The sequence below is a fragment of the Mus caroli genome, chromosome 12 (genome assembly GCF_900094665.2).
Source record: "Mus caroli chromosome 12, CAROLI_EIJ_v1.1, whole genome shotgun sequence".
In the NCBI taxonomy this organism is placed as follows: Eukaryota; Metazoa; Chordata; class Mammalia; order Rodentia; family Muridae; genus Mus; species Mus caroli.
In genome coordinates, this window is record NC_034581.1 from 86212875 (window position 1) to 86236483 (window position 23609).

General features: G+C 40.5%; 1 protein-coding gene across 3 annotated transcripts in view; it reads right to left on the minus strand.

The window, feature by feature from the left end:
• The window catches only part of Cep128 (centrosomal protein 128), a 339922-nt gene that overhangs the window by 56132 nt on the left and 260181 nt on the right, over nt 1-23609 (minus strand). For 2 of the 3 annotated variants that reach the window (XM_021179476.2, XM_021179474.2), the window contains 3 exons: nt 17813-17862; nt 8486-8575; nt 389-412 (listed from right to left, as the gene is read on the minus strand). In XM_021179476.2, the coding sequence (XP_021035135.1) occupies nt 389-412; nt 8486-8575; nt 17813-17862 (164 nt within the window). The remainder of the gene's footprint in view (nt 1-388; nt 413-8485; nt 8576-17812; nt 17863-23609) is intronic. The other variant, XM_021179475.2, reaches the window with a different exon arrangement.

A 23609-nucleotide genomic window follows, 5' to 3' on the forward strand; every position in this document is an offset into this window, starting at 1 on the left:
TTGGGGGGCACAATAATAATGAAAACTGAAAATGGAAAGTTAAAAACCTGGACTTCAAGGTGCTCATCGTCCAACCACTGCCCTGAGGGCAACATGCAGAAACAACACAAGGCATGAGTTGTACTAATCCCTTCCCACAGAGAGGTCATCTTGGCATGGCCATTCCAAGACAGCTGCAGCTCCTCCCGTACAGTCACATTTTTATTTGAAGTTTTCATCTGAAAAGTTTACATTCACCTACCTTTCAGATTCAGTCCAGTGCCTTCCCCACCATAGATCTTAGCAGTAATTTTAGAAATGTTTTCTGAAATGGTTTCCATTGGTGGGCTCCGACATCCACATTAGAGATCAGTAATTCTAATACAAGAAGGCAAAGGCCCCCACTTACCATTTGTAATGCATTTACACGGTCCTGCAAATGAAGCATAATACAGAATTATTAAAGCAATGCTGTATGTTTGCAGGCTTTTCTGCCTAGCTATTATTAGCAAAATATTATGATAAAAACGGAAAAGCTCTTACTCAGATGATCTCAGCAACAGAAAAACAGGCAGGCAGAACCCAATTACCTCTTCTTATTGCACCTATTGGTGGATAGGACCTCTGGGCTTCATTTAATAGTAAATGTGATGAATTCAGATCCAGTTACTGGGAGGAATACCTCATATCATTACTACATTGTTCCAATTTTCCACTTAAGGATATCTAAGAGATAAATGTGCCGGCATGGCTCGCAGCTGGCTGGCAGCAGTGGTACACACGTGACACCAACACACACACCAGCCCACTCAGGCAAACAGCGAAGCCTGTGCTTAGTAACACTTAGACATAACTTCAACAGTTAAAAGTCAGCCACAAATACTGACTGGGGATGTTTCCCATGGAGCTAACCCTGACCCCTAAAGAGCCCTGCTATATAGTTCCTCTGTAGAGTAGCTATGGAATCTGAATTTATGGAAGTGCTTGTTTTAAAGGAGTCACAGACAGCAGCACTGATTAACAACTAAATGATTGAGGGGGATAAAGTGTTGAAGTCAACACCTATAATTATAACTCTCTAGAGGTGAAAGGTGCAAGTTAGACATAGTCACCAAGTTTCAAAACTGGATTTGAGAGCAAGCTAAGTCTGAAGGTGAAGATGAAGGCCAGATTCTCCAGGGGCCAAGGCCATGTGTCTTTCTTTGGATATTTGGAGCAACTGGAGGAAATCTTTGGGATCCGGACCTTTTCCTTTAATCAGATTAATGATGCATTGATCCCTCAACCCTCCCCTCTCCATGGTATCATGGAACTAGAGGCAGAATGAATGAAGACCTCGTTAGCATCCTGTCTGCCTCACCAGAAACCACAGGGTCTCCCCAGAGGAGTTCTGTAAGTGGACTTCCAGTCCTTACCCTGGGAAACTAAGCTAAACATTTGACCACGAGGGCACAAGTTAGCATATTTATATTATATATTATGAATGAAATGTCTACCCAAAGCTGGCTACTGAGTGGCACAATTTGTTCAATTCCATTTTGTTGGCATATTTGAAAGGACTTCATCTTGCCGCCACGACGAGTTTCATAAGTCAGTATTCCCTGGTGACTAATTAGTGTCATGTTTGAGCGCTATCCCTAATGCATATGTCACCTTGAATGGTCTCTACTCTGCTGCTACCAGGCTTCCTATTCACAACAAACCAAGAGCAACACCAGTCAGCAATGCTTCACTATCTTGTGCAGACTAAACAGACAAGGCTGCCCTGGCCACTAGATATGAACAGCTATGTAGGAATGCCAAATATTTATAATCCTTATGTGGACTTGAAGTTTCCCCCATACCATGCTGTGTGGGCTGATCTTGTTTAATGTTACTATACTTTAAGAAGAGGCATTTCAAATGGCTTGAGATAAGCAAATTCATATAATGTCAAAACAGAAGAGCTTAATTATATTTCCATCTGCTTTCATTCTTATCACACATATGGCAAAGATAATCTCATTCATGTTATATGTCTGAATTCTATCTAAATATTTGTATGATTTGTAAACATGTGCCTAGTCATAGGACTTTGGACCCAAACAGTCAAAAACACCATTTGTTTAAAACATAAAGGCCTATGCAGTTTACTATTGCCTACTTGTCTGAAGCCTACTTTCTTCACAAAAGGTAATGGAGTCAGGTTGCAATGAAAAATAAATGCCAAAAAAAAAAAAAAAAATTCGGGGAAGCCTGTGCTTGCCACAAGCCTGACCCCCTGAGTTTGATCTCTGGGACCCACATGGTAGAAGGAGACAATCAACTCATAGATGTTATCTGTGGAACACTACAGGCATACCCCTCTGCACACACAAAGAAAACAAATGTGGATTTTAAAAAAAAAAAATAAGGGAAGAGAAAGTTCTTACTAACCTACATTTTATTCATTACAGCTGTCAAACAACAACAGCTAATATGAGTCTGGTCATCGCTCCCGATACTGAGCATGGTCTAAACCATAGAGTTTCAAAGTCTCAATCGCAGAACATAAGACAAAGGGACTCCTTATTCTTTAAAATTTACATGATTTGGAGGCACAGGCAGGTGGATTTCTGAGTTCGAGGCCAGCCTGGTCTACAAAGTGAGTTCCAGGACAGCCAGGGCTATTCAGAGAAACCCTGTCTCGAAAAACAAAAAACAAAACAAAACAAAACAAAACACAAAACAAAACAAAAAAAATTTACATGATTTAAAAATTTATGAAGGTAGAATACCATACATGGCCAAAAATGCAAATACCGCTCTACTAAATGTTTCTGGGGTGGGGTGTTTCCCCTTTTTCTTTTTCTCTTTGAAGTGCCAGCTTTTGTTTCCATAGATTTTTATCTCCAAGCACCACCTCCAGTCTCAACCCCCTCTTTGAACCCTTATTTCTAACTCTAAACCTTGAAAAGCATAGTGACATTAAAGGAGTAGTTAAAGACTGGCGAAGATAACAACCTCCACAGGAATGACGATGCTGTTATGATAAAACTATGTTAGGTGATAGATAAATAGATAGATTAGTGACTTTATCGTTACAGTTATAGGTTTGGGTGTCAGATGAAAAGATATCTTCCCAGGAAAATGCGCACTGTATACAACACACTCTTACATAATTTTGTACAGGCTGTTAAAATGTTGGGAGACTCTGCAAAGCTATCTAAGGTCTGCCAGTTCATTTACTGTATATAAAAACATCTAAAAATAAGATGGAAGAATAGTATACAAATAAATCATTGAATTAAGCAAATATATTTCTGTTTTATGAAATATTTCTGGATAACTAATACCAGTAATGAGGATAAAAGAAACAAGACTAATACAGAGGCAAAAACATTAATTTCTAAGGGGAATATAAAATTAAACAACAACAATATCAAAAGAGAAATCAAAAGAGAAAGTTCCTTCCAATATTTTGAAGAAACGATGTTTAGGGAGGATAAAGTCTACAGTGTTATCATTGGAGTGTGTGTGTGTGTGTGTGTGTGTGTGTGTGTGTGTGATTAGATAATTTATTTTCTACTATTCTTTTATTCTAAGCAAAGTTTAAGAAACATCTACAGGGGCAACAGAGAATAATTTTAATATTTATAGGACTGCCACAGACGGGGTGCACAGTCAGTGGCTTAAAAGTGCAGGGCTAGCAGCTATTCTTACACGTGACTATCATACACTATCTAGTGAGAATAATACAGCTAGACATTGTGTTCTAATTTATTCTGAGCTTGACAGGTCATGTAGACAGAGCTATATTTGGGAGGAAGCTTACAGCATGCATACTGTTAAAATATATTTTAACTTTTTAGGATGAGGTGAACACTCTGCTGTGAACCATAAATATTCATTTACTTATGGTCAGAATGGAGTGTGCATTAGAATTCAGGAATGAAGCGAGACAAATTCATTAATATCACTGCAGATGGGAAAGGACTGTCAGCCAGGTTGGAAATGAGCATGAAATGGATCACTGGTATCTGAATGGTGGATCACTAACCGGTCACTTGAATCAACTGAACCAATCAATTAGACACATTGGATTAGCTATCACATTTAAGCGATGAATTAGAAGCTTACGGATTAAAATAATAAGAATCCATCTGCCATAGAAACATACAGTTGAAGAACTCTACTGCCCTCATTGTAATAACACAGCATGTTCAGAGAAAGGCTCTAAGTGTATCCTGAACATAGGAGAAAAACAACACAGGCATACAAACATAAGATGAATCTGTCTGTTCCACGCCAAAGCTTTACACATAAAACAATTTGGCAATCCTCTTTGGAACAGGGAATAATGATGGGGATAGAAGAAAACCCCACAGTGAGGACATCTTCCTATTAAAGGCAAATAACCTATTCGAGAATGCAACTGCTCAGCTTCACCCCAAAGACCACTATACAGGGCCCCTCTTGTCACTACCAACTTTTCTGTGTGTTCCTGCACACATGTGCCTGTGTGTGTGCATGTGGAGGCCAGGTGTCAATGATGAGTGTCTCCCTCAATCACTCTCCACCTCATATTTTAGGTAGGGCTTTTCACTGAATCTGCAAGTCAAGCACTTGTCTAGCCTAACTGGGCAGCAATCCTGAAGCCTCCTCTCTCCAGCTCCCCATTGCTTTGGTTACATTCATATATGAAAATGTCCAATTCTGAAGAGGCAATGGGAATCAAGTTCTTATGCTTACATTGCAGGCATGTTACTAACTGAGCCATCTCACCAGGCCTACTGTCAACTCTATCTAAAGGACAATCACACAGTACCTGCTAATCTTTTAACAAAGAGTATTTGTAAGGAACAAAATGCAAGTAGGATATACATTTTTCCTTCTGAGTATTTCCTCATAGCAAGCTGTTGCATTTAACAGTTTGGTTGTTTGGTTATTTAACAACAACAACAACAAAAGTAGAAATAACCTCAATGCACTCTACCCTAATGTCAAGATAGTCCAAAGAATGGAAGAACAAAGCTCTTATTGACTGTCACCTACAAGGAATCTCCTAGAGGGGTTTCAATAACATGAAAGTGAAAAAACCAGAGTCTCAACAGGGCTACATCAAAAGCTTTTACAATATAGCGTAAATTGGTTTTGAATAAACTACATGCAATTATGACGCATACATGAAATTGCATGCTCCCTTTTAATAGGCAAACAAAGTTAGCATAGACTCTCAGAAGCTTGAAATTATATAGTACTAGATGGATGGCACTGGTGTGCCAATCATCCATGCCAATTTACCCACCACTGGGTACAAAGAGTTTATTGTCACCTCATCTCCCTAGATACTACCTATTTGTCATTTCATTAGATACTTATATGCTTTTTTTTTTTTCAAAGTAACCTATTTCATGGTCCAAAAGGAGAAATAAAAACTAATCAATGAAAAAAAAAACCCATAGTAACACATGAAGGTTTTATTTTAAAAATGTCACTAAATGACCAAACAGACAGTACCAAAAAAAAGCAAGTTTCAGAAACATGTCAAATCCTGGCCTAGACAGAGTATCTGGCTTGGTGTGGCAAGGATCTGAGACACAGGGATAATCATAGGATTTAAAAGCAGTCTTCTCTGCTTTTCCAGTACATTCTCTTAGGTATTACTGTTGCCAAGATGGAGACTCGTGGGCTAGTAGCTGTTTTCTATGCCTTCCTTCTGCTTCAATCTTGGATTAGCACTTAGAAGGTGGTTTTGCTTGTTATGACATCATTGCTGACCATGACAAGTCAGTTGGCTGTTCTGCTGAAGGTAGCGTTGTATTCTTACAAGGATGGGGTACAGTTTAGTATCTACTGTTGAAGGAAACCCAGAAGGGCCTGGGTGATGGCTTATCAAGTGGGGAATGAAAATGGGAGATGGTGGGGAATGAAGCTTTGTCGATTTGTCTCTAGACTTCAGACTGGAAAGTACAGCCTGAAAGGAGGGTGGTGAGTTTTGTTTCAAGATGCTACCAATTCCTCCACTTAGCTCTATAAAACTAATACTACAATTAGTTCTTTCACTCCATTTCAAAATAAAAGACTTCTATCTTTGAAAATGAAGGATCACTGTAAAATTCCTCCTACTATGTTCATAGCAGCCACATTTATAATAGCCAGAAGCTGAAAAGAACCCAGATGTCCTTGTACAAAGGAATGGATACAGAAAATGTGGTACACTTACACAATGGAGTACTACTCAGCTATTAAAAACAATGACTGCATGAAATTCACAGGCAAATGGATGGAACTTGAAAATATCATCCTGAGTTAGGAAACCCAGTCAGGAAAGAAAACACACTGTATGCACTCACTGATAAATGGATATTAGCCCAAAAGTTCAGAATACCCAAGATACAATTCACAGACCAACTGAAGCTCAAGAAGAAGGAAGACCAAAGTGTGGATGCTTCAGTGCTTCCTAGAAGAGGTAACAAAACACTCACAGGAGCAAATGTGGAGACAAAGTGTGGAGCAGAGACTGAAGGAAAGTTTAGCCAGAGACTGCCCCACCTGGGGATCCATCCCATCTACAGTCGCCAAACATGGACACTATTGCAGATGACAGAGGTGCTTGCTGACTTGAGCTGTCTCCTGAGAGGCTCTGCCAGAGCCTGACAAATACAGAAGTGGATGCTTGAAGCCAACCATTGGACTGAGCACAGGGTCCCCGATGGAGGAATTGGAGAAGGGACTAAAGGAGCTGAGGGGGTTTGCAGCCCCATGCAGGGAGCAACAGTGTCAACAGTCCAGACGCCCTGGAGCTCCCAGGGACTGGACCACCAATCATAGAGTACACATGGCTCCAGCCACATATGTGGCAGAGGATGGCCTTGTTGAACATCAGTAGGAGGAGCGGCCCTTGGGCCTGAGGGGGTTCAATGCCCCAGTGTAAGGGAAGGCCAGGGCAGTAAGGCAGCAGTGGGTGAGTGGGTGGGGAGCACCCTCATTGAGGCAGGGGAAGGAGGGAGGGGATAGGAAGTTTCTGGAGGGGAGACCTGGAAAGGGGATAACATTTGAAATGTAAATTTAAAAAATCCAATAAAAGAAAGAAAAAAGGTAAACACGCGTGCGGGCACACACACACACACACACACACACACACACACACACACACACACACAAAAGAAAGAAAGAAAGAAAAAGAAAAAAGAAAAAGAAGAAGAGAGAGACACAAGTAATGGGGTGAATAGGTAGGAATCTACAAAATGTACCTTAAAGGAATAATGAAGGTGGAAGATGGCATTATCTTTCTCCTGGGAGTGCCCAATTTCACATTGAAATGGCAACTTGCAGGAGGGAAAAGGCTGTGTTCAGTGTGTGGCATCTGGGCTACAGCAGCAGGGAAAATTATCAGCAGAATAAAATAAAGTCTATTGCCCAGGCAATGTAAATGACAGCTGATATGATTTCTAAGATGAACTATTCCCAGAGAGACATGCAAGAATAGCAGTTGGGGAGTAGAGGAAGAAAGCCAGCAACTCAGAACCCAACACATCATAATTTTTTTCAAGGACATATTTACAATTAACAACATAGAATACAAGTGTGAAGCTAGTCACACATTTTCAGAAAAAAAAAAAATCTCTGACGCCTGAACAGGTCAAATTGCAGTGTTGATTATGTCACAGCTTATGAATAGGCTTGTGACATCAAAAATGTGAGGAAAATATTAGGGTGGTCTTATATTTTCAGATAGAACAGGGATATAATCTGGTGGCCTCCAATTACGGCTGGGCCAAGGAGAGCCCTGCAGATGACATCTCCTTTGTTTCCCTCAAGGGCACACATCCCCTGAGCTTCTTGGAAGAAAATGATGACAAGAAACCCCATCTAAGCACAGGACCCTTTGGCCCAAGCTCCTTCCTCCTGAGGACTGAATTACAGCCTCATCATTGTAAGGCTGCCGTGTGGGTGACACAGTCTTAAATAGCACAACCACACAGTCCACCCTGGTGGTTAAATGGCTCATCTATGTGCAATTCCAACAATTCGCATCTTGGTTTACTCACAGAGTCATTGACTCAACTCTCTGCGGGGCGTTGTCATGTTCTGTCCACCTGGTGCTGTATGTAACTACCTCTCAGTGTTACATGCCAGAGGGGCTGCAGCTGAGAAAAGCCAAGACCTGAGCTGGACATTTTAAAACAAACTATTTGGCTGACTTTGTGTCACATTTTCTTCTTCCTATTTGGTTTGGCTTTAATTAAAACACTATTATCAATCTGTACTTCCTAATACACACAGTGGGGCACAGAAGAAAAGTGGGTAACAGATACAAAATTAAACTCAGATTACCTACCCTTGTGCAACCAATGGGTAGCTGGGTTGTTTTCATATATCTAATGTTATAGAGGAAAAACACAAATGAATAACTTGTTTACACGTCCCTGTAGGAAGCACACCTGAGGGTTGGGTTATCCTGTATGCCCAACAATAAAGCAGATGTAGTTTTCAGCTATTCAACTTAAATATCCTAAATATTCCTAGCTATGAAATACTTAACTGCTTTATCTTCAAATTGAGCTGCATTCTGAGTATTCACTGTAGACTGACTAGCTTCTTCCCAAGGTGGAAGTTTAAATAGCAGATTCGGCTGTTTAAGAGAGATGGGAGTTATGAAAGAGTAGGAGAGCTCTCTTATCTTAAAGTTATCGGGAATACTCAAAATAGTACAGTGGTAAAAATAACATGAATACACAGCATAATTTCCAGCTAATTTTTGAATTTTTGCATTTAGAGAAAATAGCATCATTCAGTGTTTTTAAATGGTTCCCCAGATAAGTCCTTATTGCACTTAAAACCACAAAGTCTAGAGAAATCACCACTTGAAACATTGTCCCCTCCAGGATGGTAAGGAACACCGGGATTTACCGTAATGTGCACAAAGTTGTCTTGATTTCACAAAACTGCACTGAAAGAAATGGATTGTCAGTTCCCAGGTCTAAGAAGAGAGGGAATATGCAGAACCATGGCTTTTTCGTGGCCACCCCTGTGCAGTCTCAGCTACCAAGAGTGTTGCTCAGACTCTCAAGTTTACTATAGGTAATGGAACATCCAGAATGCTCAGTGATTTTAGATTAGGGAGGTCTCGTCATATGACATTAGACTTTCCTTCTCTGCCAAATTACTCTAAATTCTACCAACAGAAATTTCATCCTGTATAGAAGTGACAGACTTATTCCCAACATCTATGTGCCAGTTCATCTCTCAAAATACATTTGTCCATTAGATTCCCATGAAGCTAGTCCAGGAGTCGGGAGAGTAGCCAGATCTAGCCAGTTACCTGTTTTCACAGGACCATGAACTGCAGCAGTCATTATATTTTTATTTGGTTGAAATAAACCAAAGGAGAGTGAAGTTGTATGAAATCAAAATGTCAGGGTCCTTAAACCAAGCTTTACTGAAACCTAACCTGGGAGTTGCTTAAGCCTTGTCTATGGTGTTTTCCACGATACAGTGCTTAGCTCGAGCATGAGACAGGCCCAAGTGCAGGTAGTTAGAATCTGGACCTTTCGACAAGCAGAGTGGCTACTGAAAGATGTTGATGTCTATTAAGAATTACTTTCTCCTTGACAGAGAACATTGTGTGTTTCTGGAGATGATATGATGATATGTACACACACACACACACACACACACACACACACTGTGGCAGGGAGAGGAGAGACCAGAGATAGAAGAGGAGAAGAGAAAGAGGGCCATTTTATTTTACATCTTTACTATACTCTTTGCAAGTTGGGTATGCATAGAGCAATGCTCAGACTACAGACTATTCCTCAGGACATTTTTTATTCCTTTTAGCAAGTTTTATTTTTTCATTTTCTTCCAATGTCTTATTTCCTTTCTTTCCCCCTCCTTCATTTCCACTAATGTACTTAATTCACAATGTGAAGACATTTATTGGGATAGGCACTATGTTAGACATAAGATCAATAAGGGAGATAAAGTCTGTCTTTCTTTGTGGAGCTCGCCTGTCAAAGGATAGCAAAGATATAAATAAAGAGGGTATGCAGGGACCGTGCCTGTGATACGGGTGGAGGTTTACTGTGCATAGGCTGGGAAGGTTTAGTCCTTATAAAGAGACAATATCTGAGATGATGCTTAAAGGATGGAAATGAGAAAGTCATTGAAAGATCTATGGAGAAGTGCACTTCTTCTCATTTACCTAGGAGTGGGTAGTGATACAAAGGTCCAGAGAGCAGAATGATTGTTCTTAATTCCAAAGTCTGAAAACAAAAGGGACACTGTACGGTCTACAGAAACATCTCTGTCAACTGCCTGCATCAAATATCAACACTGTTTTGTTTTGTTTTGTTTTTTCAAAATCTAGGTTCCAAAACTTGTACTTGTACTTTAGCATATGTTCTTAATTTTAATAGTCCCCCAACTCCCCAAAGCAGATTGCTATTAATTTTATTTAAAGTAAAAAACAAAGAACATTAGTGTTGGATTTCAAATCATGCTCACATGAAGCATAGTGTGGAATACAAGTCTACTTCAAAGGAATCTAATCCCCCCTCCTCTTTCTCCTTATTTTCCTCTTTATTTCTTCTGTAATGTATGCCAGGCTGGCCTCAAAATTGCAATCCTCCTGTCTCAGTCTCCTAAGTCCTACTATATCCATTCTCGAAATGAACAAGTTAATCAAGCCCTCATCTCAACAGTTCTGGGAAAGACAATATGCTGACAATGAGATTTAGTAATAACTCTAAACAAGTAATAAGCCCTTTTCAGTTATCATGGCCAGCTCATGTGCAGCTTCAGAGGGCCACTGGAGACCTCTTCTGAGACATCTCCTTAAAATCCCTTATGCCGCACAAGCACTCCTGAACCTTATCTTTAAAAGCTGCTGGGTGACAGTGCAACAATGTTTGAACAAAACCTGTTATTTCTACATAATTTTATACTTATTTCACTACACAATAAAAGGGAATATATTTTTGCTGTATGTGTTTTTAAGTAGGTACTAATGTTAGGCTAGCACTATTACATGGGTTTAAACTCACTAGGGGGAGAGAAGGACAAAGAAGAAATCTTAACTGTGATTAGTGGAGACACCATGAGGGACACTGTTCTTGTGCTAGCATCCCAAGACTTTGAGCTGTAGACTGCAGCAGGCTCTTGACTATCGGGGAGCACAAGTCTTCCAAGTGTGCCTGCGCTTGTGGCCAATCTATTGGTTCTCTTATAAAAAGGACATCTATTCAACCAGATTGGGCCATAAAGGTAGAAGATGGCACATAGGCAGCATTTTCTACCTTCCTTGATTAATAAATATGAGATATTAAGACATTGCATGCCATTTACTGACACACTAATATCATCGTACTCTAAAATAAAAGAGTAAAGTTCTACAAAACTAATCCAGAAACAAATGTAGTACAGACTCTGGCAAACAAGAATGCATTAGAGCTAATTTTAAAATCTGAAAACAATCATGGGTTATGATATGAGGAAATGCTTATTAGCCATTTTTTCCAGCTCATTTTAGTTTTATCGTCTTTTACACAATTTAAAATTTATGGAAATGTTTGAACGGTGCCTTTAATTTTTGCCAGAATATTTTGAACTTGGTTTAAGACTGAAACTGAAGAAGCCTGAGGAGGGTTTTAATAACAACTTTCTTCAGCCTGTTTATTTAAAACATGATGAATAAGCACAAAGCAAAGGTGCATAACTGAAAAGAGAAAAATGATACTTTCTTCTTCCTAGAAGGGTTTGAGGTTTCTGGATTGTTCAGCATCTTGAAACAAGAAATGAAATCTTCCTTGCCCATTAGTAGCCAAATCTATCTGCTATTGTGCTAGCCACTGTATGTGTATAAATTTGGTATCTAAGAGCTCATGAGTAGTTTTAAAATTATAGAAAGACAGCCAGATGCTTCATTAATGCTAAGTCATTAAATATGTTGCCCAACATATTTAATGTGCTGAAAAAACCCACAAAATTTCCTATAATGTTTTATTTTGAAGAAATAGAACGCTAGTATTTTGATCTGGTGTCTGTCAATCAATCATTCTCATAAAATGAAAAAGAAGAGTAAGATGAGGAGGAGGAAGAAGAGAGAAGAGGAAGAGGAGAAGGAGGAAGAGGAGAAGGAAGAGGAGGAAGAGAAGGAGGAGGGGGAGAACGCAGGCACCAGAGGTAGTGGCAGTAGTTGTTGGTAACTGTGCACTACAATACTTGAAATATGTTAAGTGCATGGAAGGCACTGGAGTCATCTGGACTTTTATTGGCTAGATAAGCTTTAGTGTTTTCATGTATCAACAAGAACAGAAATATCTACCTTAGAGGACTGTGTGAGGCCTAAATGGCATAGACTTATGTCAGCACAGTGTATGAAATAAAGACCTACTCTAAAGCTATTGATTCAGAACTTTCCCTCCTCCTTTGGTGCACAGAACATCACTTGGGAATGACTTAACACAATCTTTTTGCTGCTCCTGTAGTTTGCTTTGTTTTTGAGACATGTCACACTCTGTAGTCTAAGCTAGCCTGGCCCCTGAGGGGCAATCCTCTGCCTTACAAGCATGATCTACCACACTCAGGTTTGATTTAGCCCAATCTTGACAGCAATTAGTAAAGACCACCAAAATGTTTGTTAAATTTAAACATGGTGAGTTTTCAAGAGCCAGCACTCATAAATCCTCTACAATATGTCCTTACATTCCAAAAACTTAGTCAGAGACTGGGGAGGGTAAGAACATGGAAATGACAACTATAGTTTCTTTTAGCAATATCCAGTTCATATTTACAAACTCAAGGGAGTCATTTCATGGGTCAATGGAAATTTGTTCTAACCAGAAAGGTATTAATGGGGTGTTGCTTTCCAAGTTGGCTGCTCATGACAGCCATTGCTTAAAATGCTTCTTTTCACAACTGCAATTGTTATCAGAAGGTATAAGAAAAAATAAATGGATTGATATGGCTGACTTCCAACGTCTTAGGCCCATTTAGGGGTGCCATGTGACATGCATCTGCAGAAAACTATTAAGGGCACAACACAACTAGGAGACTCCCAGGTATAAGGGGACCGTTGGCTCTGGAGACTTGAAGACTCTTCCAGACCAGCTCAACACCATTAAACATGATGCTGAGCTGAGATCGCCTCTCATTTTTATTTTGAAGGAAACACAGGCTGCTGTGTAAATCCACAACTGTGCCCCTGGCACCCACAGTGGGCTCTGAGTGTGCCATGGAGGAATGTGTGCTGCCTCTGTGAAGATAGCTGCAAGGGAGCTGGTGCATGAAGATGCATGAATCACTCTTGGGAGGGCAATTTATAAAGTCTGAAAAAGATACCCACTGATAGTATTTTAGTAACTTCCTGTTACAGAGTGAAATTGGGGGTTTTAAAAGACTGTACTTTGTCTCACGCTTCATAAAAGTCTCCAAATAGTGTCTCTGTTTTAGGCCTTCATGTTGGCAGGACTTGGAAAACTGCTGAGTCCTGAGTAGCTGTGCTTACACACTGGTAAATAAACAAAGCCCACCTCACTTTTATATTTCTTTTAGACTCAAAAGAAAACAGCCTAGTCAAACAACCTCTATATATTAGATGATAGAAGACTTCTCTTGGGGTGTTCTATTTTCAAGTTTTATTCTGTCATAAATTGGAATTAAAATTAAGTTGCCACTATCAGGTAAAAGAGGGTGATAAAATTTAATGATCACTAGAATATCAGGTGGAATCCACTTTACTGTTCTTCCATCCTTGCTCTCTAGAGACCTCCTGATGTAGTAAATTGAAGTGTGCAAATCTAATGAGCTGAGACCCTGCTTCACCCCAAGACATGCTGTTAATGTTCATCTCTGCTGAGACCTCATGTGGAATGTGAGGTTGGGTAAGTCTCTTCATCTCTTGAGAAAAGAGTGATTTTAATGAGCTATTAATTGTCTTGCCTTCAAAATGGCAAAGGGGGAGCCCCTCCGTCCTCATAATCATAAAGGGGGAGCCCCTCCATCCCCATAATCATGCATGCTTAGTTTTGCTGATGCATTGCCTAGGATACCCACCCCTATTCCCATGTCTTAGAACAAAGAGACACATAGTCATTTGCCTGAGTTCTACAGGATGCATCCTGGGAAGACTATGTAGATGTGGGATGTGATACATTCTAGTTTCTAGGTTGATTGAAGCTCCACTGTAACTCCCAAGAGTCATCCCTAGGAACAGATAGGCTGTCACATGGCCTTCCAGCTTAATAAACCTTAAATAGGTAATTCCAACTTGTCAATTTTTCAAACTGAGTATTCTAAAAATAGACATCACAGCTCCCAAGAAAATGAGTATTTCTGGGGCATGACTTGCTCCAACTCATCTGTCTAAAAGGATAGAACCCACTTCTCCATTGCATCCTTTTGAAAATAATTTTGAAGGGACACTTAACAGCTGCCCACCCCTTCATGTGTGCACTGAGAGAAAGCAGAAGCTTTTGGTCCCCTGCAGTCTGGTGGACATTATTGATGGAAGAACCCTGAAAATGACCAAGGAGGTCCGTCAGAAGCCCAGTCTCTGCTGCCATGGTTGTTTAGCAGTAGGACCAGCTATCTCCTGGACTGCTGGGATATTAATACACTATCTTCTTAGCTTCTGCCAGGGCGCTTATTTCTGTGTGCCGATCACATTTATGGTGGTTTTTCTTGCTCAATTATCTCCAGCAATGTGCCTGCCAACTCTATATTACTATTCTCTATTATAAAACCCTCTAGATTAATATTTGTCAGGCTAGTTAAAAAAATAAAAACCTACATATTCATTCCTTATTCTATTTTTTCTCTTAATATTCTCTGCTGCCACAGACTGCTCCTAAGTAGCCAGCCTAAAGTAAAGGGCATAGAAAATGTTATTCAGTGTAAATCATTTGCTAGCTTGCCATGGGAGTGGGAAAACCAAAGGCCAATAACTCTCCCCCCATCTATAAAACAGCTGTGCAAGCAGTCATCATCTAACTCTTCAAACAGAAGATTCCAAATTATTTTTAAAAGTCAACTAAAACAAATTAAATGTTATAATGGGTCATCTGAAAGGTAGAATGTCATTATTAGTTAACGTCCTTCAGGGAATAGCTCTGAAAAATATCTTCTAAAGATTACATCTTTATATATTACATCATACTCCAGTAAAGAATTTCAGTAATTATGAACTGCATTGTAACCATCTAGCCGTCAAAAATACTTCTCTCCACTGTCTGTGATAGCATTCTCTTCCTGCCATTTCACCCCTTCCTGCTACTTCTTCATATGCCAAAGGTGTGCCTGTACTGACCATCACCTAGTACAGTTAACGGCAAATGGATGGAGAATAGGAATAGGAAGGAACGGAAGTGAAGGGAGGAAGAGGGGAAGAAGGAGGCAGAGAGAAAAGAGGGGTGCGGAAGGAAGGAAACTGTGTCCTTGTCAATGCTTTTAAGTGGAAATGACAGAGTGAGTGTAGTGTTTTCAGTGGGAAAGCCTTGAGGAGGAGAACGGATAGTGTTTGTTCAATGTATGGAAACTTGCTGGGAGCACTCAGTTGTAGATACTTAGAAGATGAAAGACATGAGAGTTGCATCACAAGCATGACAGGACTAACAGTAAATTTTGGTTCTGAGGCCAAATATAGAACTAAAAGGATCCATTTATTCTGTTCTCTTGTCTATTTTCCCCTTGATATGAAAACACAGTAAGCTTCATGAAGTTTGTCACTTTAGGTCTTGGGCAACTTAATGGGTTTAAGTCTTTAGCCGTGATGGCAACATTAGTACTCCCTGTGATTCGGCCTAGGCTTCTCTTTTTTCTCATTCTCCACATTCCTGAGACTGTCAGGTCACCCAAACACTGTGAACAACAGAGTCAGTGACATCCAATTCTAAACGTGCACTCAGCCCTTCTGAGTTATAGACTCAGGATCATCACACGGACACACCCTGCCCCTGGGTACTTCAACACATCAACTAAAATAACCAGCTGGTTTCTGACCATCACTAGCAAACATGACCATACACAAAGTGGCCTCATCATGGATACCACGAGCTGCTCTTAATACATATTTACTTTCTAAACACTATCCCAATTTTGTCTTTTTTTCTTTTTCTGTATCGTTTATTATCTGAGGAGCAACACAGGTAAATGCCCATGGCGAACTGAGTGGTTCATTTTTTGTCCTGGTGGACATTTTGGTAAAAGTGGTACTGACAAATCTGAGAATATCTGAGGAGCAACACGGGTACTACATCTAATAAGGTAACTGATTCCAAGATTGGTATCATGTGCTACTATTTTAAAAGGCTAGACATATCCAATAGATATGCTAACATGTGTTATTCTGGGACAAGTGGTAATTAGAACACAGTGCTTTCTACAATAAATACCAGTGATACTAATTTCAGAGGTGAGTAGGGTGATTATACACTGGTCTCACTCTTATTTGCTTTTTATATGCTAATACAGTGTGGGAAATATGAAAAAACAATCTCTAAAATACTAAAGCTAATATGTCACCCTTACTACCTGAGTAGTAACTTATCCTATCCTAATGCTATGCTATGCTATGCTATGCTATGCTATGCTATGCTATGCTATGCTATGCTGTACTAACTGAGCATTTTCTGTTCAATTATACAATTTTCTCTTCATGAGTACATCATCATATGAAGAACATCCAACTAAAAACTGTTGCCCTTGTTTGCTGTAGTCAACCTGACCAGTTCTTCATTTATCAGAAGCATACACAGTCATCCCTAAAACATTCATGCCAGCTCAATATTTTATCCTCCAGCCCAGCTTTATGGCTCAAGGCCCACAAAGACCTACAAATGGTCATGGTCACAGTACTTAATCTCCAACATGACAGGACGTGAACTGCTTCTGTCATGTGAGTAGGAGTGATTATATCTGCTCTTGATGAAGACAGACGGGTGAGTTACCCATTTGTAAGGTAGCCCTTTGGAAACCCAGGGAGGAGCTTCTTTCCGATGCTGACTGAACAGCAATTGCTCAAACCACGGAACGGTCAGAATTCTAACAGAACCTTACTAACATAACTTTCCTTCTGAAAAATGTATATATACCCATGGTAAGTTTAAGGTCTAAAGGTAACTCCTGCCTTCCATGGGTGAGTTGGCACTCCTGGTTGTTCACTGGGTAAGTTAGCACTCCTGGTTGATCACTGGGTAAGTTAGCACTCCTAGTTAATCACTGGGTAAGTTAGCACTCCCAGTTAATCACTGGGTAAGTTAGCACTCTTAGTTGATCACTGGTTAAGTAAGCACTCCTGGTTAATCACTGGGTAAGTTAGCACTCCTGGTTGATCACTGGGTAAGTTAGCACTCCTGGTTGATCACCGGGTAAGTTAGCACTCCTGGTTGATCGCTGGTAGGTGGTATCCACTGAGTAAGAATTAGTTTGACTTTCACTTGAAAATGTACATTCTGCAAATTCATTCTCATCCGACAGCTCTGCCTTTTGAGACTATGCTGTCTCCATCTTTAAATGCCTGGGTTCCCCCTGCAATGCACCAAGGCATACCAGGTTTTCGAGAGTATCCTAAGGGTGGAGCTGTCTGCCTCCTCTGAATGGTAAGGGCTCTGCTCTCAAAGTCAACTAGGGGAAGCAAACTCAGACCTCAGCTTTAATGTTCCCATGTCGTTATTAGTTACGGCATGTGCTGGACCAGTCAGAGTATGGGATAAGAACAGATAACAGATCAGAAAAGCAAAGACTTTTCTCACAGTGACACTTGTCCTATCATCTGAGAACTGACGTTTTTCACAGTGACACTTGTCCTATCATCTGAGAACTGATGTTTCTCACAGTGACACTTGTCCTATCATCTGAGAACTGACTTTACCTGGAGAGTTTCAACTTCTTCATCTTTCCTTTGAGTCTCTTCTAGCAGACCTATAATGAGAAAATAAATGCCCATTAAAAACTCAATGGAAAACATGGGTTTCTTCTGAAATCAAATGCTTAGTAAGGTGTGAGAAAGAGTGTAGAAGCAGTACCCTCTGCCCCTACTGAGCAGCTGTATGAGTGCTCTTGATCCTGTCAATCCCAAGTCAGATGCAACGGTCCAGAAATCCTCACCTTTATATGACATGAAAGAATCATACGAACTCAGTTAGAAACCAAAGAGCATAACCATATCTGAAGCATTTTATTCTATGATTATATAATCAATATCTGAAACATTTTATCCAATGACTATATAACCATCATATAATACAAAATTCCTTAAGGAAAAATTTAACAACAAGCCATGTTCTCTTAAGATGAGCTCTCAAGCCAAGTCCCACTATCAAAGTCAATATTTGGAACCAAACTAAAATACCCTGCAGTGATGAGTGTTATTAATGGAAGTCTAATATAACACCAACTGTAAAGTCATATTATATTTATCATCATCATCATCTTATACTGAGAGAGCGGGATGTATCACAGGTATATCTGACCAACAGCTTGGCATGTCCTCAGAGAAATGAATGGCTAGAAAGGAAAATAGTCAACTGCAGAGAGATGCATCTTCTTGCATGCATACAGCCACAGTTTCTCAGTGCCTTGATTTATGTACTTGCAGTAAAAGGAAAACATATTTGGCTAGCAGAGCTCTCTGCCTGCAGCTACACCACTATGCTACAATCTTATTAGATTTCCCAAACCTAAAGAAGGCTGGGCTGAGTCAGAACATGGATATGATTGGCATGGATCACATTTAGCAGTGCATGTTAGAATTAGTATTGGCATTACACTGTGACTGGCTTACCTTATGTGAGCTGGTGCTACATCAAAGTAAAACATAACTGGAAGAGATCCAACAGACAAATCACAGAGGCAGACACAAACATTTTAGCAAGTGCTAAACTAGATAGCAGCAGGAGGAAGCAACATAAAGGGGGCAAAGTAACAGTGTGTGTGCCATACCCAGCAGGTGTTGCTCTGAAACAGTAGGGGGTATCACTGTAAGTGATAATGGATGGTAATGGCACTTTGAGACTGTGCACTAAGAGAGCTACACAGGTAAAATGAGAGTCCCATAAGATGCACTGTTACACTGGGGAGTCAGGCAGTTTCTGTTCGGTAGTCTTTAAAGGAACTGACTTTGACTCCAAAAGCCTCCCCTAATCATGAGAATCAATGAGAAAGCAGCACAGAGCTGTTTGGGGCACATTTTCACTGGCATTTCAGGTTTCTTAGCAACAAGATATAGAAACAAACTTGGGTCTACTGGATTGCTTGCTGTCTTGGCTCACATGCTTCCTTCCACTTTACTCGGTTGCACTGGGATCTTCTTCCTGCATCCAGGCTAGTGTTATGATCTGATTCCACATAAAAAAAAAACCTTGGCTTTTACACATAGATAACCTGTGAATGATAAGAGGCATGGCCCAAGCTGCTTCCTACTCCTGCCACCCTGAAGGCTCTCTCCAGGAGACAGCCAGTAAATGCCCAGAAGCAGAGCTGTCCAGCTGATCTGAAGGCGGCTATAGGTGATCCAGACTGTCTTCCAGCTGAGAGCACGCAAATGGCTCAGCTAAGCTCAGTACCACTCCAACTCAGAACTTAGGAATAGGACTATGAACCAGTTTTGCTAAAGCCTACCTCATGGTCATGGCTGAGAAGCAAAACTCTCCTGCCAAAGGCTCCCATAATCAAGTGAATCGATGATAAAGCAACATAGTACTGTTTTCTGGTATATTTTGGAAAAGAGTTTTCATTGGCGTTTCAGGTTACTTAGTAGCAAGGTATAGAAACAAACTAGGAATGAATCTAGGAGAATACAGTGTAAGACTGCCAAAGAGGTAAAGGAACACAACACTGTTCCCACTGACTGTGACTAGTACCCCTTGCCAAGATCAGTAATTCTGCTGTTTGTGCTCACAATAGATACATGAATCCATAACCACCTAGGTCCTTGTTCTCCTAACTTGTAACCTACCTAGCACAACGTGCGCTCACTCCCACCACGCCGTATGTCCGTAATTAGACTGTTCTGTTACTTAGTTTTCACATTTTCACTCCTACTTGCCTTAGGAATCTTCTGACATCAAAGTCTGGACTTCCTCATTTTTCTGAGAACTGCCTCTCTAACTTTGAATTTAACTTAAAAGCCCCAAATTGCACTATTCAGATCCCTTTGTTGGGAACGAAGAAGTGGGACTGTGAGCCTGTGCTGGTGAAGCCTAGCTGCTGACCATGGCTGAGAAGCAACATCCTACTGCCAAGAGAAGGCAGAATGTAGTAAGACTGCCAGCGAGGTGAAGGAACACAATGCTGTCCCCACTGGTGTGGCTAGTGCCCCTGTCGTAATGGCTGACCTCATTTGTTCCAGAAAGCACCGCTGCTCAGCGCTGGCGCCCTCGGGCTCTGCTTCATCATTGTGCTACAGTCAACTGCCTTAGAAGCCGCTGCGACTGATCACCTTCCGTGGACATCACTTAATGAAAGGATGGAGTGAGAAGTATAGCAGCCCGGGAGCCTCCCTGAGATTGACCCCAGTCTTGAATTTGACTTATGCCGACTCATTATCATGTGTAGTGTGTGGAAAAGGAGTCTTTCCTAGAAAAAAAGCAGGGGTCGTAGATGGGAACCGAAGCCTCTGGTTTTCTTTGGTTCCACTTGGTGTTCCGAAGCACAGCTAGGGTCACACACCACAACAGTTTTGTGCCACTTCCTTTGCAATCTTTGCAACCCATCCCTTGGTATTTAAGGAAACGTGACACTGTCTTAACTTAGTTACCTCATTTCTAGCTTCATAAAAGCGGGTAATATACTTGGTTTTCAAAGGTAAATTGCATCCAGCCGTGCATCACCAACACACCCAACTAGGAAGTTGACTCCTCTTTAAAATGTTGGAGATCAAGCTTAGAAATAACTAGTTTCTCTTTAACCATTCACTAGAAAACATCTCCTTCCCATCCTAGCTCAGGGCAGCTGATAGTGATACAGCAGCATTTACAGCAACGCGTTGGGCAGAAGAATACTGGAGTGTAGCCGGAAGCTTTTACCTGTTAGCTGCTGTACCCAGTTAGTCAGAAAGAGTCCCTGCTCCATGTTCCCATGTGTCCTGTCCTTTACTAAGAACAGTGGAGAATATAAATTCTCAAAAGTTCAATATTCAAATTTTAGTCTGTGTATCTTTCTTTGTGTACAGTAATCATGGTATAATGATATCAAAGTAGCACATGGCATCTCACAAGGGACCATAAATGACAGGTTTAGCCTGCTACAGGAGTACTCCTGATAATCAAGACATTAGCTACATACACGAGAAAATGGTCACTTTTTTTCTTTTTATTTTTTCCCCCGGCTATCAACTATTGTAACTATTGACCCTGTAAGGATAGAAGAGGCAGAAATAATGTAAGCCCAAATTTTCATTTTCTCTAAAGAAGCAAAATTCCATTTATAAGTGAAATACACATTATCTAGTATGTACTGCTAATAAATAATTTAAAAGGGCTGAAAGGAAGCTGTTTTCAGGGAAGGCTGAAGTGCAGGGCATAAGGGTCATCAAATAAGCTCCCCTCCTGTTTTGAGACAGACCCCCATAGTGTCATGGCGGAACTAAATGCTTTAGATGACAGTAATTTAAGAACCCCTGATATATGCTAATCTCCTCATAGCTTACAGACGAGGACTGAGCTCTAAGACATTCCGTGTCCACAGGCCTTCTACACTGGACCTTGGTTTTTTTATGAAATAATGACTACCTTCCTCGACCTTTCAAGACTTGCACTGAAATGTTCTACCATCCCCTCTTCAACCTCACATGCTTACACAGCATCTCTTTCACAAACTGAAAGAAAACGTCACTGATGGTCAGCAATCTGGAAGAAGTCTCCCTGTGCCTGGGCGTCTACACTGTGGCTCTCCGCTCCAGGTTGCCTCACACGTGACTGAAGGAAAGCAAACGCTCACAGTTGAGAAACCAGACGTTTAGAATATCAGCATACAACAAAAGAAATATCTTATAAAACAAAACAATAAGGAAATGTTTGGGACTTTTTTTTTGAATCATCACTGAATAATTTTGCAGCTCTAAATGACACAGGCCAGCAAATATATTTTTCCTATTTCATTATACTTGTCAAGGTAATAAGGTAAATAGAGTCAAGTATATTTGGGTTTAAATTAATATTGTTGACTCTCTGGGTACCTGGATTACCCTAATCGTTGCCTCAAAATACTCTTTTACACTTATGTATGCAATGACCATTTACAGATTTATTCTCCCTTTGTCAGTGTGCCCTAAAAAGACAACAACTATGAATGTATCATTTACACTGTACTGGCTATTGTATGAAATCTAGGCATGACATAAAGCGCATGGGGTGCTTATGGGAACACTACACTATTATTTCCCTGGAGGGACCTGCTGCACTGATCTTGCTATCTAGAGGAAGATTCCTGAGTAGGGATCAAGAGACAAATACTGACACAAAACACTTACAATAGTGGCAGGTGCATAATAAAAAAAATTACTTTTTAAAAAATTCCCCCTAAGTATCCCTTGTGAAATCAATAAAATGTGTAATAAGTATCAGCTGTAATTTCAAACAAACAAAAGAAAGAGGCCACTAGGCACTCTGTCTTCCTACTCCACCTAGGACAGAAAGCTACATTATGAAAACTCTGTCCTATCTACTGCCACCAGCTGGCTATCAGTGAACATGCCACAAGGAGCTCAGGGTTTCCTCATCAGACCTCAGCACAGAGAACAAAAGAGCAACACTGAAAACCTCTCTCTATCCCTTGTGGTCTGGGTGGGAGACACGAAAACAACATGCCAGTCCACAGATGGGCATCAACTGGCCCGATGCATGAAGCTTCAATAAAGAAATGGTTTCACGGACCAATGTCTGTCTTGGCTATGTGGTTCGACACACAAAAACAGGTACTCGTGTTTTCATTTAAAGCTAATACATTTCTGGGAAAACATTCCCCAAACTTCAACAGTACAGAAAAAAAAAAAAAAAAAAAAAAGCACAAGAGCAAGAGCTTCCTAGCCAGCTCCACCTTGCTCCTTCGTAGCTCCTGGGCTGAGGAAAACCAAGAGACAGAATGAACATTCTGATGTAGCCAACAAATACGCTTTTGACTTTTCTATAAAGATAGAAAGAGAAAGTAAGGGTGTGTTCACTAAAAAATAAATCACTGCCCTAAATTGGTCAAAGGGCTATCTTTGCTTTAAAAGACCCTTGATTAACAAAAACGGGAAAGAACTCTGTGACTCATGGTCAACACTATTTCCAGGTTAAGCGTCTTCTGCCCAAATGATGGTGCCTATTCACAGAGACAGCACTCTCAACTGTTCACAAAGTGCAGTTTGAAATTCCTTAGCTTAGAGGGACTCTACATTCTAGGAGCTACACATTTTAGAGTCTATGCAACCTCTGTTTATTTAATTTCTTTGACCATCTCTTATTTATAGAACCTACAAAATCTTCTTGATTTTTTGTTTGTGTGTTTTATTGTCTCTGTGTTTGATGCAGCTACTAGGGAGATCCATGGTGTTTTCTAGGTTACGAGTGAATGCAAAAAATAAATGAAAGGAGGACATGACTGCTTCCAAGAGGCTGAGCGTTTATTATAGATATAAAGGGGAGGGAGCACAGGCAGAGGCACCTGGAACAGTCCAGAGTGAACAT